This window comes from Equus caballus, chromosome 1 (assembly GCF_041296265.1).
Source record: "Equus caballus isolate H_3958 breed thoroughbred chromosome 1, TB-T2T, whole genome shotgun sequence".
NCBI classification, from domain to species: domain Eukaryota; kingdom Metazoa; phylum Chordata; class Mammalia; order Perissodactyla; family Equidae; genus Equus; species Equus caballus.
This window is the reverse complement of record NC_091684.1, coordinates 36,522,187-36,538,562: the sequence shown is the minus strand read 5'-3', so window position 1 is coordinate 36,538,562 and position 16,376 is coordinate 36,522,187. Positions and strand designations below refer to the sequence as shown.

Here is a 16,376-nt window from a genome sequence, read left to right as displayed (position 1 = left end):
TGGCAGAAGCTCACAGCCAGACTCTGTTTCCCAGACTCCCTCGTAGGTAGGTGTGGTTATACAACCAAGTTAGGCTAGAATATAATGTAGTGGAAGTGACATGAGTGTCCCTTCTAGACCTGGCACATAAAACCCTCTGAAGTAGGATCCTCCGTGTGCCTCTCTCTTCTGGATGCAGAAGAAAACAGCAACCTTTGATGTCTGAGCTGAAGAACAGCAGGGCTATAAGATGGGAGGGCCTGAGTCCACAAAGCATTGCTTAGAAGAGGGCCACCGACCTGTAGGAATACCTGTTTTGAATTTCTGAGAAATAAACTTTGATTGCGTTAAGCCACTGAAATTTGTAAGTTCAACTGTCATAGCAGTTAGCATCACTGTGGCATTTTAAAAACAGAACTCCCAAATTCTCTGACACTCCTCCCATTGAGAGGTGGGTCTATGTCCTCTCTTTTTGAATCTGGAGACATATTTAACCACAAAAGAAAGGATGCTGTGTGACTTCTGAGGCTAGGCATGAAAGGCGCTCAGCCTCTGCCTGGTCCTATTGGGGCACTTGCTCTGCAGGAAGCCATACACCATGTGAGGAGCCTGGACATCCAGAGATTGCCCTCTTGGAGAGGGCTGAATAGGCGCCCTGGTTGTCAGCCCCAGCTGAGTTCCCAGCCAAGAGCCAGCATTAACCTCCCGCTGTGTGTGTGAGCCATTTGGACATCCAGTTCAGCTGAGCCTTGGATGACTGCAGCCCCAGCCGACATCTGACAGCAGCCAACCACATGAGCCACTCAAGTGAGAACTGCCCAGTTGAGTCCTTCCTGAATTTCTAACTCACAAAACTGAGAGCAAAACAAAATGGCATCTTCAGCTGCTAAGTTCTGGGGTGATTTGTTATGTAACAGTAGTAACTGGAACAATCTTCATGACTGATACAACTTTTTGGGGTGTTGTTTGATTTTCTGGGGTACTCTTATCCACGAGGCCATGTTACTTGCCAGTTTATTCCCAATCCCTTTCATAAGTTCTCATGTTAACAGCAGCATCAACATTTCTTAAACATCTAATCATCCTTGATACTGACTAAGTCCTCTTCAAAGGGAAAGACAAAATATAGTTCCTTACAGTGTCAAGAATAAACAGCCAAGGGTCAGGAAGCACTTTCATTCCTGTGCGTCTTTGCTCAGCTTTCTCTGGATATCCCATGCACCCTCAAGGCCAGCTCCACTGCCACCCCCTCTGGGAAGCCCTCCCTCCATACAAAACACTAAATTATACCATAGCTTTTACCTCTGTTAAGCGTATTTCACCCCCTGTCATTGTGCAGCTAGCTGTTTATGTGTCAGGACAGGTTATATTATAAATTACTGCTTGGGAAAGAGCAAGACCCCAACGTCGGACAGGAGCCAGATGTGAACTTAGCAGATTCTTTGAACCAACCCCCAGCATCCCTGAGCCTTCTCTGAGAAAGGCTGGAAGAATGATGGAATAAACTTGCATGAGAAATTTTTGCACCACCACGTGAGCACTTTTGAGCTGATTATGCATTACATAGAAATTAGTTAATGACTAGAAGTTTGCGTTCAAAGCTCAAATGGCTATGACCTAAAAAGGTCAAGTGAAACATAAGACAGACAAGAAAATGTGTCCACGTTGACACTTGACATGACAGCCAAACTCTACTACAATGGGGCTTTTGTTAGATAGTCATGTGTTCGGAGACCCCGTGGTATAATTAGGGTACTGCTCTGCCCGTGCCCCTCCCCAACAAGTCCAGCATATAAATGAGTCGCTATACTTTGTAAGCAGCTTGCAATACATGGCAACGTGCTTACCAAATTCATCCAGACTGTAGTCTTGTCCTCCATATCTGATTCTATTTCCATTTTCAGAAAGGACGGGTGGTGGGAAGCCTTTGAATCTGGCTACATTTTGAAGCAACTGTGTTGGTCTCAATTGATCTCGCCAGGTATTCACTCCAGAACTGTGAATAAATCCCACATCTGGAGTCACCGTAGGGCACGCCGGCTCTTGCATTCACACATACGTACTCACATAGTTATGTAATGAGGGGGCGGGGGACGTGCTCTAAACTGTGGCCTCTGACTAGAAATCGATTTCAGAGGACTAAAAGCCACAATCATTTTGGCCTCAGCTGACTGATCCTTTTCCTCCCTCAATTTTCTCCTCTGTAAAAACTAGGAGTTTCACTGAGATGACTGTAATCATAACAGGTGAACTCGTAAACTAGAAATCGCAAGCTGTGTGTAATTCGATGCTGTAGAATGACACCGTAGACCACTCAGGGGAAGAGGGACATCACAAAATTGATCAACCTGCGGGGAGGGGCAGGGAATTCCTGCCATCAAACACTGCCAGCTCTCAGTCCCTGGTTTCAAGGAATGAGCCTCCAAGAACGGGAGCGAGGGCACTGGTTCTCCGAGGACTGCCACCTATGCCATCCCCACAGAGCACTGCACTACTCCAGGGGTCAGTGTGAATGGCGCCCCCTGGAGTTGGGCAATGCTACGGCCCTGATTCTCCCTAAGGCAATTATGCTATTAAAAGCAGTCTACATCTGACTCAAAGAAGCAGTGGCTCAGTGAAGACAGGCCCTGAGGTAGGAAGCCAAAGCTTCCCCAGGTATTAAAGTCAGATGGAACAAACTGTCTACATTTATGGCCAAAGCAACTTACACACAGTACTGCTCAGGGATGCCGCAATGGGACCCAAACCGGGAAAGGAATCGGTTCTCCAGGTCAATAATCGTTTCTCCCACTTTTTCATCACGGGTCAGGGTGTCGTAATCATAGACAGAAATTTTCAGATCTTTTTCTTGAGGTAGGTAGCAGCTCAGTTCATACATTCTAAATAAACAAAAGCGAGGTTAGAATCACCACGATCCCGTCCGGGCATCTCACAAACACCAGGGCTCTGTGCACAGAGTCCCCAGGCAGTGGCTCTGGCTCCTGGAGGAGAACATCACGACTTAGGAGAACCAGGTGGGAGGAAGTGGGTGGGAGGACTTGATAAGTAGTACATATTAGTAAAAAGAACAACAAGAGATTATACACTTGCTCAGGAGAAGATCATGGGCTTTAAATACCTAAGTTCGAATCCCAGCTCTGCTGCTAACCAGCTGTGGGACCCTAGGCCAGTTACTTAACCTCTCTGTGTTCAGTTTTCTCATTTATAAAATGGTGATAATAATACCTGCCATCTCGTGTTGTTATCAGGGTCAAGTGAAGAAATGTTTAGAAAGCATTTGGCATGAGTGCTCAAAACCCAATAACCATAATAATAATAATTATTGTTAATTATAATATTATTAACATTATTATCACATGCCTATTAGCTGGGGCACCCAGGTATTTCTACAAGCTGGGAGATTAGTAAGGCACCAGCACCCTGATTTCCAGCCCCCTTTCTCTGCTCCAACTATGTTCCCTCCTCTGCCTCCACAGAGATCACCCCCCATGGAACATCTCTGACTTACCCCACAGGAGCACAGCGGGGTGGGGGTGGGGGATGTGATTGAAATGAACCAACACAGCGAGATGTGCAGGGTGCCAAGAAGGCTCCCCGCCTCCTCCCGGACCCTCCGGGTGTGCCACTGGTTCTTGAAGGCTTTTTTATAGAATCTATATTCAAATGCAAACCCTTCTGAGATAAAGAACCAAACAGCACTTTCTGTAGCGGGTGAGCAATGGGGAGCAGGCTCTGAGAGGGTGATAAACTGAAAGCACGAGCTCCAGATGGGCGGGGTTTGGTTCTGTATTTGCCCCGTCCACACAGGTACGGGTCCCCTAGTAGGTGCTCAATAAATTTTGTTGATGGAAAACTGTGAGAGGCCTCTCCCCTCCCTCCTCCCTGTGCCTCCTCCCCTTCTCCTTGCACTCTGGCGTGTGGATTGGTTCCTGCCCTAACAGCCAGGAAGGTTCATCCATTTGAGCAGAAGGCTGTGCGCCAATGGGGCTCTGGAGAAGAGCTCCCAGGAAGTCTCCTAGACAAGGCTCAGCAACTTCTGTAGACTGCTGCAGCCAGGTGGGGGCCTGCAAGGGGCAGGTAGCCAGACGAGGAAAGGTGTTTGAATCACGACCAGGCGTGAAGCACTGTATCCGCACGTGCCCCATAACACCACAATTCCAATACTGGATTCCAAGGGATAGGTAACACAAGTCCTTTGAGAAAAAGAATTCTTTGGTAAAGCAAGGTTGAGAACCACTTCTTTGGGAGTTCCTCTGGACAAACTAAAGGCTCTGAGAAGTCCTGCAGTTATTATCTTTTTTAATCCAGGTGCCTTGATTTGAAGAAGAAATACTTCTTTTCTTGGAACACCAATTAACATCTCATGGAAGACACAGATATTCTGTTGAAGGTGATCTGGAGGATGCTATGATGTGACAGGAACGCACTGAACAGTGGCTGAGCACAGGAATTTTGCCCTTTCCTGAATTCTTCTCCCAGAATTCCTGAGAGTCTCGCTGAGAAGAAAGTCCCCGCCTCAGACTGAGGCCAGGGACCAGAGGTTGCAGAGTCGGCATCTCTTGGCTCCACCCTGCTGGACGGGGGAAGTCTGCAGGCACGCCAGACAGGGATTGGCTGAGCAGAGGCTGACAGCATCACTTCCTCCCAGGGTGGCTTCGAGCAAGACTTTTCCTGCCACTTAATTAAGCTTGTGCTTGGCTCCTCTGAGACAAGTGATTCAGACAGAGCCGCCTTTCTCTGTTAAAAGCTGGCGTTCCCCGCTTCCCCGTCTCCCTCACACGGAGCCCTCCTTCCTGCCCTGCGTGCCTTTTCCTGTCTAGACCTCAGGGCTGGATCAGCGGAAGGAAAGGAAAACGATCATCTTGCCGTGCCAGAGGATTACTTCCACTCCCCGGCCCGGCACGCGGCCTTGGGCTGCTCAGCACAGAGGGTGTGCACGTGTGCGGCTGTGTGTGTGTGCATGTGTGTATGTGCCTGGGAGCTGAGTGAGCGTGAGGTCCCCAGTGCACATGTGTTATGGGGTGTGCGAATGTGTAGGGGAGAACAGAGTGTGCAAACCCGAGAGAGTTTTTTGAGTGACAAAGACTTTGGGGTGTGTGTGTGTGCATGCCTGCATGCACACATGAGAGAAAGAAACAATGCGTAAGCGCGCAAACCAACAAACATGAGTAGAGAAGAGGATGGGAGAGATAATGAAGCCAGAAATTAACAAACAGCCCACACATCAAACAAGAACAAAGTATTTCCCTGCTCGGCAAGATTCTGGGGAAAAAAAACACTGTTCTCACAAAGATTCTGTACAAAGAACATTTTTCTACAGGTGATGATGGCTGTGCCATGAATATGAAGCATTACCAAGGGTACTGGAAAAGCCTGGGGCTTGGAATCAGGAATTTCTACCTAAATCTTGGCTCCATTGTGTGCTGGCTCTGTCTACACAGCTCCCGGTGCCCTGTTTCCCCCACCTGTCAAGTGGGGCTGCTCATCCCTGTCCCGCCTGGCTGCTAGGGTTGACACAGAGATGCAAATCCGACGGTGGCAGCCACAAAGAGCGCAGTGTGGAAACCACACCGACGCTGGAGTCAGATGGCCACGGTGTGAATCCTGACTCTGCCTCTGCCAGCTGGGCACATTGGGCTCTGATTCTCTCTGTGCCTCAGTTTTCTCTGTTGTAAAATGAGGGTAGCAATAGCCCCTCAGAGTTGTGAGATTTTTGAGATGTTTTACATAAACAACTCAGCATAGTGCCTTAACACAGTAAGAGCTAGAAAACCTTAGCTTTTCTTAAATATGGACACAGTTTATAGCTGAAAAATGCTGGTCCTGTTTAGAAGTCAGTTGGGTTTGCCTTACCCTTAAGAAGGTTCTGAGGACATCAATGGAACAGCCCAGAAACAAGTCTAAAGTGTCAATAATGAAGAAAATAATGTTATTTTAAGAATCTTCAGGAACAGAAGACAGAAGGAGCAGGACATTTTGACTCCATCACTTTTGGTCTCCTTCTCTGTATTGATAGCAGAGTCAATAACACACTCACTGGATCAAAATGATGGAATCAAAACACCCCAGAAAACAGAGCCCACACCGCAGTCAGGGAGTGAGAAGCACCATGTCACCTCAGTTATGTCACTGCGTGTCCTGCTTGTCTAGAACCCACAGTCTTAGTGGCCTCCTGGGCCTTGGACCACCCGTGCCCCCAGGTCTCAGGGCAACCCTCTCTCAGAGGAGCCCGTCTCATGACTTGGTTTTGTTTTCTTCATGGCACCTTTTACTTCCATGAAATTCTTTTATTTGTGCATATACATCTGTATTACCTGCTCCGCTGACTAGAATTCTTGTCTAATTCATAGTCATAGTCTCGGGACCCAGAGCAGAGCTTGGCACCTATCACATCCTTAATATATAGTCTGTGAAAAAAAATGATTGACAGAAAAACGTTTAGCATGTACGTTACCTGCCGAAAACTGGGTTGAGAGTGTTGGGAATGTAGTGGTCTCGATCTTCAATTACTTTTTTTCCCAGTGTTATTTTTATATAAGGGTCACACTGTGGGGACAAAACAGATGTCAGGTTACGTCATCGTGGGGTGCAAGTTTAAGCCAGTTTCTGGGAAAGACTCAGGTGTGCCTCCACACCCACTCCCAAACGGATAGAAAGGTGGCGGCCGTGGCCCCCGCGAGCCTCAGCCCGAGGTCTGGGCAGATCTCCCCTCTCGGAGGCACACAGCCAGCGCCCGTGAGAGAAGCCTGTGGGGTGAAGAGGTGGTGGCAGGGAGGGACCAAGGAGCAAATCTCCTCCAAGGTCTCATCTGTAAAATGAGAAGGGTGAACCAGAGCAGCCAAAGCCCCCTTCAATCTCTTAGATAAATCCCCGCTGGGACAATCCTCCAGAATACATTGTTTTGATAGAGTATCTTTCCCCCAGTGAGATAACAGATGCCCGAAAAGAAAGAACATGACAATTACTGTGGCTGATGACTATAATTATCTTGCTACAGGAGAAGGCCCCACACCCAAACTCTTACCAGACCATTGTTGTCCTGGGGCTGAAGCTCTAAGCCTCGAACAATGTAAATCCTAATCGTGCATTCCTGTGGGATGCTGTCAGGTAATTCCCGAAACTGCCTGGGAGGGGCCGGCACACTGGGGTCATCCGGCAGAGAGTAGATTCTAAAGGAGCCCTAGGAGAGAGACACACAGATGACTCACAGGGTCCATGGGGACCTGGGCAGAGGGCTTCTGGGCAGTCCCTCCTCCCCCAGGATACACCAGCACAGCCACAGGGGCTGTGGGATTGGGTGACGAAGGGCTGCCTTTTGTGAAAGAAACAACATATATTGCAATTTGCATGTTTCCAGTAGGGAGAGTTAAATGATGATAAAGTAATTAGTTAATAGATCACAGGGGAGAAGAAAGGGCAGAGCAGAAGCAGGGAGACCAGGCAAAAATCTAGGCAAGAGATGGAGGTGGCTTGGACCAATATAGGGCAAAGGAGGCGGCGAGAAGGAGCTAAATTCAGCATACATTTTGAAGATAGGAATAAAGGTGGTTATTTTTTACACCCAATAAAGTACTAGGGGTGATTTCCCTTTCCTTGCACCCCCCCCCCCCCCGCGAACCCCCTCCCACTCCTGCTCCCAGGCAAACTCCTATTCATCCTTCAGGTCTCAGCTGAAAGGTGTCACTTCTTCCAGGAAACCTTCCTGACTGTCCTGGGTTGGGTGTGTCTCCTACAGGCTCTCCTCTAACCCTGCATGCATCCCTGCTGCAGAACTGACCTCTGTGCTGTAACTGTCTATTTATTGTCTATATTCCTCACTAGAGTGTGAGCTTCCTGAGGGCAGGAATTATGTCTTGTTCATCACTCTATCTCCAGGACCTAACACAGGTCCGGGCGTGTAGCAGGGGCACGATAAATGTTTTTTGAATGAATGAGCCATTGGACCAGCTTGAGAGGCCATATATTTTATCTTGAAACCAGCTTAAGTACAGGAGAAAGCACTAAAGTTGGATTCAGAACACGTGGGTCTTAGTTCCATCTACCTTCATTCAATAAAGCAGCATGAAGTAAGCACCTACTATGTGCCGGGCACTGAGGACCCAAAAGTGAACTCAAGGAGCCCAGTCTGGCACAGGGATGTTAAGTAGGCTGGACTCTCATGCTGTCTTTGATTGCTTGGTGGGGAGCTGTAATGAGAAGGATTTTGAGACCACATGTAGGGTATAATCCTCTGATCGATTAATAATGTCTGCTATTGGCAAAGGATTAGAAAGGCGCAGCAATCTGCCATGGATTTGACAACTGTGCTTGGAGGGAAGGGCAGTCATGAAAGCAGATACTTCAGTGTGAGAGGTGCTCTAACAGCACCGGAACCCAGACCTGTGGGAGCCTAGAGCAGTAGTGAGTCACTTGGCCAGAGCAATCAGGGATTCACAAAGAATGTGACATTTGAGCTGGCGCTTAAAAGAATGAGTAGGAGTTGGTCAGACCACAAAGAGGGAAGGAAGGGCATCTAGGGAAGGAAGAAGAGCCTATACCAAGGCTCCGAGTTGTGAGAGGACAGGTGTGTTTGGGGCTTGCGTGAGGTCCTCCTGAGCAGGAGGGCGCAGTGGCACAGGAGGCAAGTAGCTTGTGAAAGGCGGGCTCCGCCTTAGGAAGGGGTTGAGACTTGAGCTGGTGGAAACCCAAGCGATGTCTTTAAGCAGTCAAGAAACATGATCAGATATGGGGATGGAAGATGGACTGGAGTGGAACAAGAAAGGTGGCAAGGACCATCAGTTGGGAAGTTGCTGCAATGGTCCTGCTGAAAGCCTGGAAGGGGCAGTGGGCAAGCAGAGGGGAACCGGATCTTGGAGAGGCTGAATCTATAGGAATCAAGACTGGGTGGCATGAGCAGGGAGAAAGAAAGATACTGAGAATGGCTTTGAGTGTCCTACTCCTGATCCCATTGCCCTTTTTCTCACTAACACCTTCTAACATCCTTCAGATGTCAGAGGACATGTCCCTGCCCCAGAAGTTGGCTGTCCTGTAGCCTAGGTCTATAAGGAAGATAAAGATGGATTTTAAACAGGGCAAACACTCACAGTTACTCACCTTAAACTCTCCTACCACAGAAGGATCTTCATTCTCATCTGATTTGCCTCGATACAGCTTGAAAGTATCTGAGAAGTCTGTCAGGCCCTCAAATTCCATTACATCCTCCAGTTCACAATCATATATCTGAAAACCATCAACAGATTCTTAATTTCTCATTAAAATACAGATAGAGTCTAAAAGATCAGAAAGACTGACAACACCAAATGGGCATGGGGATGTGGACGGGCAACTGGAACTCTCTCATTGCTGGCAGGAGGGTAGAATAATACAATCACTTTGGAAAAATGTCTGGCAGTTTCTTATAGAGTTAAATACACACCCATTGTATGATACAGAAATTGCATTCCCAGGTATTCATCCAAGAGAAATGAAAGCATTTCCACAGAGTACAAGAATGACCATAGCAGCTTCATCATCAGGAGAATGGATAAATAAACTGTGGTATATCCACACAATGGAATACCACTCAGCAACAAAAAGGGACACATTAAGGTACATATGACAACATGATGGATCTCAAAACTCCTGTGTTGGGCTAAAGAAGCCAGACAAACACAAAATACACACTGTATGAGTCCATTTATATGAAGCATAAATACAGGCAAAACCAACCTATGGTGATGAAATCAGATCAGCTGTCTAGAGGGATGGAAGCTTCTGGGGAACTGACTGGAAAGCAGTACAAAGGAGTTTTCTGTGGTGTTGGAAATGTTCTTTGCCTCGTTTGGGTGGTGGTTTACATAGGTGTATACAATTATCAAAACTCATTGAATGGATTACTTTATTGTATGCAAATTATACCTCCATAAAAAACTAGAAGAAGAGGAGGAAGACAAAGAGGAAGGATGAGAAGGAGGGAAGGAAGGAGGGAAGAAAGGAGGGAAGGAAGGAGGGAAAGAGGGAGGGAGAGAGGGAGGATGGACTGTGGGACTGATCCACTGGACCAGTTTGATCATTTTTCTAGATTAGTGGTTCTTTACATGCCAATGTTTCTTAAACTGCATTGAGACGTTATGAAGTAATAGGAAAGGATGTGAGTTTTTTCTACTTTGGTGGGGAAAATCATTTTAATGGCTTGATATTTCTCATTTTAAAGATTTTTTTCTACTAGGCAGTATTTTGAAAACTTTATCATTTGCTTCTGCTTGAGTGCAATACAGCCTGAAAAACTTGAGGAACAACTGGAAAACTCAAAGCATTAGCAGAAAGATCACAGAGAGCCTGGCCTGGCTAGATCAATAGCTTGTCCTCCTCCTGGACACACACGCCCGCGGTTGTGATTGTATGCTGCGTATATGTAACAGAATCAACTTTTCAGCTAGTGAAACTGATGCCCATGCAGACAACAGAATGAGTGTGTTGACATTTCATACTGTTCTGCAAGATCCCAGTGGCTTTTAGGTCTCTGTGAGTCAAACTGGACAACCGTTACCCTAATTATAGTGTCGTGCCAACCCATTCCCAACCCTCTTCCAGATGCCCCCAAGCCTCAAAGTGGCAGTCATGTCACCATAAATCAACAGCTGTCCTCAAGCCCCTGGAATCTTGGCAAAGCCAAAATCTATGGCAAGAAGGCTCTCCAGGAAGCCAGAGGTGCTTCTGGCCCCCTCCCTATCAGCACCCCCATCAGATCTTCTAGTCTTCTACTTAGCTCTGCCTATGGCCAGTTTTAATGAGTGTTTTTCCCCCACCCACAGCACCACAGGCCCAGGTACCTTGAGTTTGGAATAGCCTTTCTGAATATATTGTCCACATTTTTCAAGTTCCCCCGTGGAAGCATAAAATTTACTCCACCAGTCAACAATTTCTTCCTCCTAAAGAAAGACACATCAAAATGGAAAAATCTTTAGTGATGACCTGGATTTCCAATCAATGCAGGAAAACTAACATGTAACAGGTAAGAGAAATAGGTACTTCTGAACCTGAAACAGGCAAGCTTACATAGCTTTCGTTTACATGCATGATGGATAAAGCATTCACGATTCTTCCACCTAGAAGCTGGAGATGAAACGATCACTCTCGGTCAATGAAATGTACTTGGCTTTAATGCCTACAGCTATACCAGATGTTTTCTTATATCCTATAGACACAATTTATTCATTTGTCTGTTTTTACTTTTTTATCGTATTGACTTGATATTTACATACATAAATAAATTAAAATAAAACTTCCAATATATGTTTTCTACTATTTCATTTCCTTAGCGCTGTTAGCCAGCAATGCAATGTAAAACAAAGCTGACTGAGCTAAGAGTTGGAAAAACTGGGTTTTAATTCAAGCCCCATCCTTCACACTATAAGCCATACCCTTATGTTACAAGCCGTACTGGTTGGTTGGGCAAGTTGTTGAACATCTCTAAGCATCAATTTCTTATCCACTGAGTAGGATAATAACCCTATCTGTCTCCATTCATCTCAGAGAGGTTTTTCGTTTTTTTTTAAATCAAATAAGATCATCAGGAGAAAGAGTTTTGAAAATGATAAAATGTGAAACCAAAGTAGGGATGCATTATGCTTTATTTAGACCATGGCTCCCAACCTATCCTTGGAGATTCTAACTCAATCAGCCTGGGGTGAGTCCTGGGCACCCAGTATGCTTTCCCAAGTTCCCTGGGTGATTCCCATGAGCAGCCAGTGTTGAGGACCTCTGGTTCAGATGGTGGTTCATGGTTGAGCAGAAGCGACAGCATATCAGAGTTACTTGTGGAACATTTCCAAACTGCAGAAGGCTGTAGTTTATAGAAGGTCGCTATAAATCCCTCTCAGATTTAAAACAAGGATAGAGCTTCACCAGACCCACCCAATGTTTGTTTTACTCTACCTGGGAAAGAGTGATGTTGCCAAAAATACAGTGTCACCTGTATTATAGCCTCCTATTCAGTCTGGGGGAAGGAAGAGGGAACACTTAAGAAAAGCTATTTCTTACCTGTATGTAACATATTTATGTACACACAAACACACAGAGTTATTTCCCCTTTATGAGTTAGTAACCCAATCCTGGATTAAAAAACTAAATTTCTTTACATATCACCTATAGGCAGAAAATATACGAATCTTAAATCTAGCAAAGTGCGTACAATAGTTACCTTTTCTGTCAGCTGCTCATCACATGTATAGGCAGGAAGAGGGCAAACCATGTAACAGGTCACATGGATATGGAGATCCCATGAGCATTAAGTTTAAAGAGAAAGAGAGAAGGAGAAATTATTTTTCATGCTTGCTTTGTATTATCAACATTTAGAAGGATTATTTAAATTATTCAACTTAAGATGATCTCATAATGAAATATACTTTATTGGTTTCTTCCCTGAAAATGTGCAAGAGTTACAAACAGTATTAAAATGAAAGGCTCAGAGGGAGCCACCCATGTCCCATGTGTTCAATGGAGTTAGACAATCTCATTAACTGCCAGCACCATGGTGGTCATAGGGGTCAGGGGTGGGGGGGCCAGGGGTGGTGCAGCTGCTCATCTCCCTGTCCCAAACCTTTCATTCCATTTAGCTCCTAAAGCATATCCCCAACTTGGCCTAATTCTCACCCCTTCAAAAATTCTTGTCACAAGATGTTTACGTCTAACATGACCACAATATCATCATGTGGGTACCTTTTCTTGGTTTTTCCCCATGCCCACACTATAGCACCAAATACATATCTATTCACCAAAGTTGTTCTAAGATGTCAAGTTTCTCCTTGGCCAAATCCTTCCATTTGAGTTTTTGCATGGAGAATCCACCCTGGTCTCAGGGCACATCCAGGAGAAGAGAGAATGCAGAGCTAGGATGGTGGGGTGTGCGTTTTCTCTTGGTATCTGCTGGAACATTAGGCAAACTCGCCCTCAGCGGTGGTTTGGACCCCCTTTCTGAAATCCTAACTTCAAGTTCATTTCTAATGTGAGGAGAGAACAACTCCTCACTAGAGGCACTCCCTGCGGCTGCTGTTGGGGCGGCCCTGGGGCTTCCTCTGTAAGAGCCCCTTGGTATTCTCTGGATTGACTTTTGTTCAGCACACAGAATTGCCAGGAGAGGCAGAGAGGCAGATAGAGGTAAGAATTCTTTCTATTAGATTCATACCAAAGTGAGATTAAAAGTTAAAACATTGCAGCCAAAGTGAGATTTTGGAGAGAGGGATTTCATGCCAAAAGTGCTTTCACATTCTGGATTGTTCCTGAATTCAGATTTTGAGAGTCTGTTTATTCACATCCATTTCCAGCTATTTGAAATTATTTCAAAGAAAAAATAGCTAATGATTTAAAAAGTATTATTCAAAACAAGTTGCTGACTTTAAAATTTAGGTTTCGCATGGGAGAACTTATTTACACCTGCTTGCTCATTAGTTCACGCAGAAAGGTAACAGAAGTAACTTGCTTTATTATATCCAATATTGAACTTGCAATGGGAACCAAATCATTAACTGGCACAGAAGATTTTCCCCCTAGGCTTAAAAACTTAAAACCATCACATTTGTTTAAAGACCACCTTTCACTCCAAAATCTCCTAATAGAAAGAATCAGAAAGGAGAATGCGAGTCTTTAGATGGAGGTCCCCGCAGTCCCAGGCATATTCTTATCATACATACATGCACTGTCGTTGGAGAAGTCATTTTGCTGAGTGCTGTTGACATGCTGCTTAAGCACTGGAATTGGAAGGTAATTGTTGAAATGGCCATGTCCGAATGTTCATGTTGTCTGGCTAGCACTTACCAATTTGCCCCAGATACTTATTTCTCACTTTCCTTGTGGTAGTGCTGAGCCCATTTGTTAAGAGGTCCCACAGTCATCACAGGATAATGGTGTGGGTTTCTGTGAGCGTGAGACTGTCACTCGAAGCCACAGCCTCCAGCTCCCATCAATAGCACAGTTTTGACCCAATCCTTCAATTTACATATAAAAGGCTTGAATTGAGTTAGTGGTAATAGATGTACATCACACACATCACATGTACATATAACACATGCATATCACATGCATACATGTATATCACATGCATGTATGTGTAACACTACAGGTACAGGACATCAGCAAGCTGGTTATTGGCTCTTTTTCCAAAGCTCAACTTTGCTCATTTGACTTTGCATAGATGTGCGCTGTCTTCCCTGATGAACAAGAGGAATCAGTTTTTTAGAGGAGATTCCAATCAAGACAGTGTACGTCAACTGAGTGTTAGGAGAGCAAGCTGATTAAAGTCACTTATAATACAGTGGGATACTACCCACCGATGACCGATGACCGATACTACCGGCCCCAATCCTGCTGGATTGCAATTTAAATTCTATGATGCAAACTGAACTTTCACAATGTGTTGCTACAGCAGTCGAGTCATCTCTTAACTATTGTTAAGGAATGAATGACAATGGCGGCATAGATTGACTTTATTCTTCTTCTTAATCCCCCATATCTAGGGCTACCAAGTACACAGCAGGCAAGAATAAGAACTGATTGACAATGGGAGGTAGGAAAGCTGGAGGCAGATTATGGAGCAAGATCTTAAACTGCCTTTTTCCAGAGCAGTTGTGAAAATGTACATAAAGGATCTTAAGTATATTACACTTAAATTCTCCCTAGGCTACTACTGCTTTATTGGGAATATTTGGGGTGTTGACAAAGTGAACATAGTAGTTTTGCAAATTTGATACTGTCATTTGTGACTGTCGAGGATTCCCGGGGAACAGAATCAAACACATTGCTACATACTGCTGGCTGAGAAGACCACATTTAATATGGTCCAATTGTCAGTGAGTTTAATGCAGTGGGAAAGCAGTGGATTTTTTTAAAGGCACTGTTTATGGACATAACACATTAAAGCACAATCATGTGCATTTTGGGGCCAGTTTGCACATTAAAACATGCTGTGAAAGTCCATCATAAATGCCAACAGAAGAAAGGGGATGTTTGATGATTTCTTTTTTCTAGGCTGAGATATTTTCTTTTCCTTCCTTCTTGTAAAATTGGCTGGAATGGCTTTAAAATAGGATCCTGAGTGAGCATTTCCACCAATATCTTGAATATAAAACCACAGCGAATATAAAATTCAGGGGTATTCCATACACCAACAAATAGGGCCATTAAAAATCCATGACCCTTCTGTTTCATGTAGGGAAAAAACTGCCGTGCTATGTGCATCCCTCTTCTGAATGTGCAATGCTATAAATTTGCTCCTGAAATTGCTCTTTCTAGCAAATGACATCACTCAGACTGTCCACATCAATGGTTCGCAGTCCTGCTTGCCCAGTAGAATCACTTGGGGAGATTTTAAAATATACTGACATCTGGGTCTCTCTCCTTCTTGGAGGGTGGAGCATGGGCCTGGGGTATTATTTTAAGTATCTTGGGTGACAGGGTAGAGGATGTTAGGCCACATAATGTCATCATAACTATTGATGAGTGCAAGATTCAGATTCTTTCTTTCAATAAATTGGTTTGATTATTATTATTTTAATTGCATTGAATGGGTATTTGGCTGAATTCACCCACTGCTTAGGCACCTGGAAGATAAAACTGACATTATCCAGCGATCAGTCCCGAAGCCTACCTTCGAAGCCAGTAATGGTTTGGTGTCTTCTATTTCAATAATGACATCCCGGATGGGTGGGGTAGACATAAAGGAGGCTGCAAGACAAGTAATTTCTTACTCTAAGATATTTACAAAAATACAGTGTTGAACAGTCTACTCCAAGTTCAAGTTTAACAGCCACAGAATGGATGGTAGAGTTTACCCTGGATACTCACTGGAATGGAGAGGACCACACCCAAATGTAGAAAATAATGCAATAATTTATCACTTTTCCCAAAATACGATGTGGTTTTAGACATTTTTGTCTAAATGGCCCATTTTTCTTTTGTTTTGGACAATTAGCCCAGTATCTATACATAGAAAGTGCTCAAAAAAGAACCATTGATTGTGTCAATACACAACTTTAGAGGATGCAGGGGTGGGGTGGGGGTACCTATGTCTAAAGAAGCCTCCTTTTCATGGAATCTGTTCTAAGACACAAAAAAGCAAAGCAGGGTGAACAGTTGCACACTCAGTTCCGAAGCTGCAGCGGCTCACTCAGCCCTCGTCCTCACAGTGTATGCAGCGGGAGAAGGCACACGCTCTGGCTTTATACAACTCCCAGAGTATTCGTGGCTGTGGATTAGGGAGTTAGAGCAAGGGCTCAGGAGTAGCCCCAGGGCTTGCCAGGTCTTGTTCAGCTAAAAGGGGTGCGAAAGCTTCAGCCTGGGGTGGGATGGGGGTGAGAGGTACGTCTCCCCTTTATGGAAGAAGGCATCAGGCAGTCAGACATTCAACAGGGGGCTAGAATCCA

The 16,376-nt window shown here is 45.0% G+C and overlaps 1 protein-coding gene across 6 annotated transcripts in view; it reads right to left on the bottom strand.

Moving 5' to 3' along the window:
- MYOF (myoferlin) overlaps positions 1-16,376 on the bottom strand; it is a 152,624-nt gene that overhangs the window by 16,228 nt on the left and 120,020 nt on the right. For 5 of the 6 annotated variants that reach the window (XR_011436846.1, XM_023642393.2, XM_023642388.2 and 2 more), the window contains 8 exons: positions 15,602-15,678; positions 12,161-12,172; positions 10,791-10,889; positions 9,073-9,198; positions 7,004-7,159; positions 6,434-6,525; positions 2,688-2,858; positions 1,827-1,975 (listed from right to left, as the gene is read on the bottom strand). Coding sequence is in view for 4 of the 6 variants with exons in the window: in XM_023642393.2 (XP_023498161.1) it covers positions 1,827-1,975; positions 2,688-2,858; positions 6,434-6,525; positions 7,004-7,159; positions 9,073-9,198; positions 10,791-10,889; positions 12,161-12,172; positions 15,602-15,678 (882 nt within the window). In the remaining 2 variants the exon portion in view is untranslated. Of the gene's footprint in view, positions 1-119; positions 279-1,826; positions 1,976-2,687; positions 2,859-6,433; positions 6,526-7,003; positions 7,160-9,072; positions 9,199-10,790; positions 10,890-12,160; positions 12,173-15,601; positions 15,679-16,376 lie in introns of all 6 variants that reach the window. The other variant, XR_011436850.1, reaches the window with a different exon arrangement.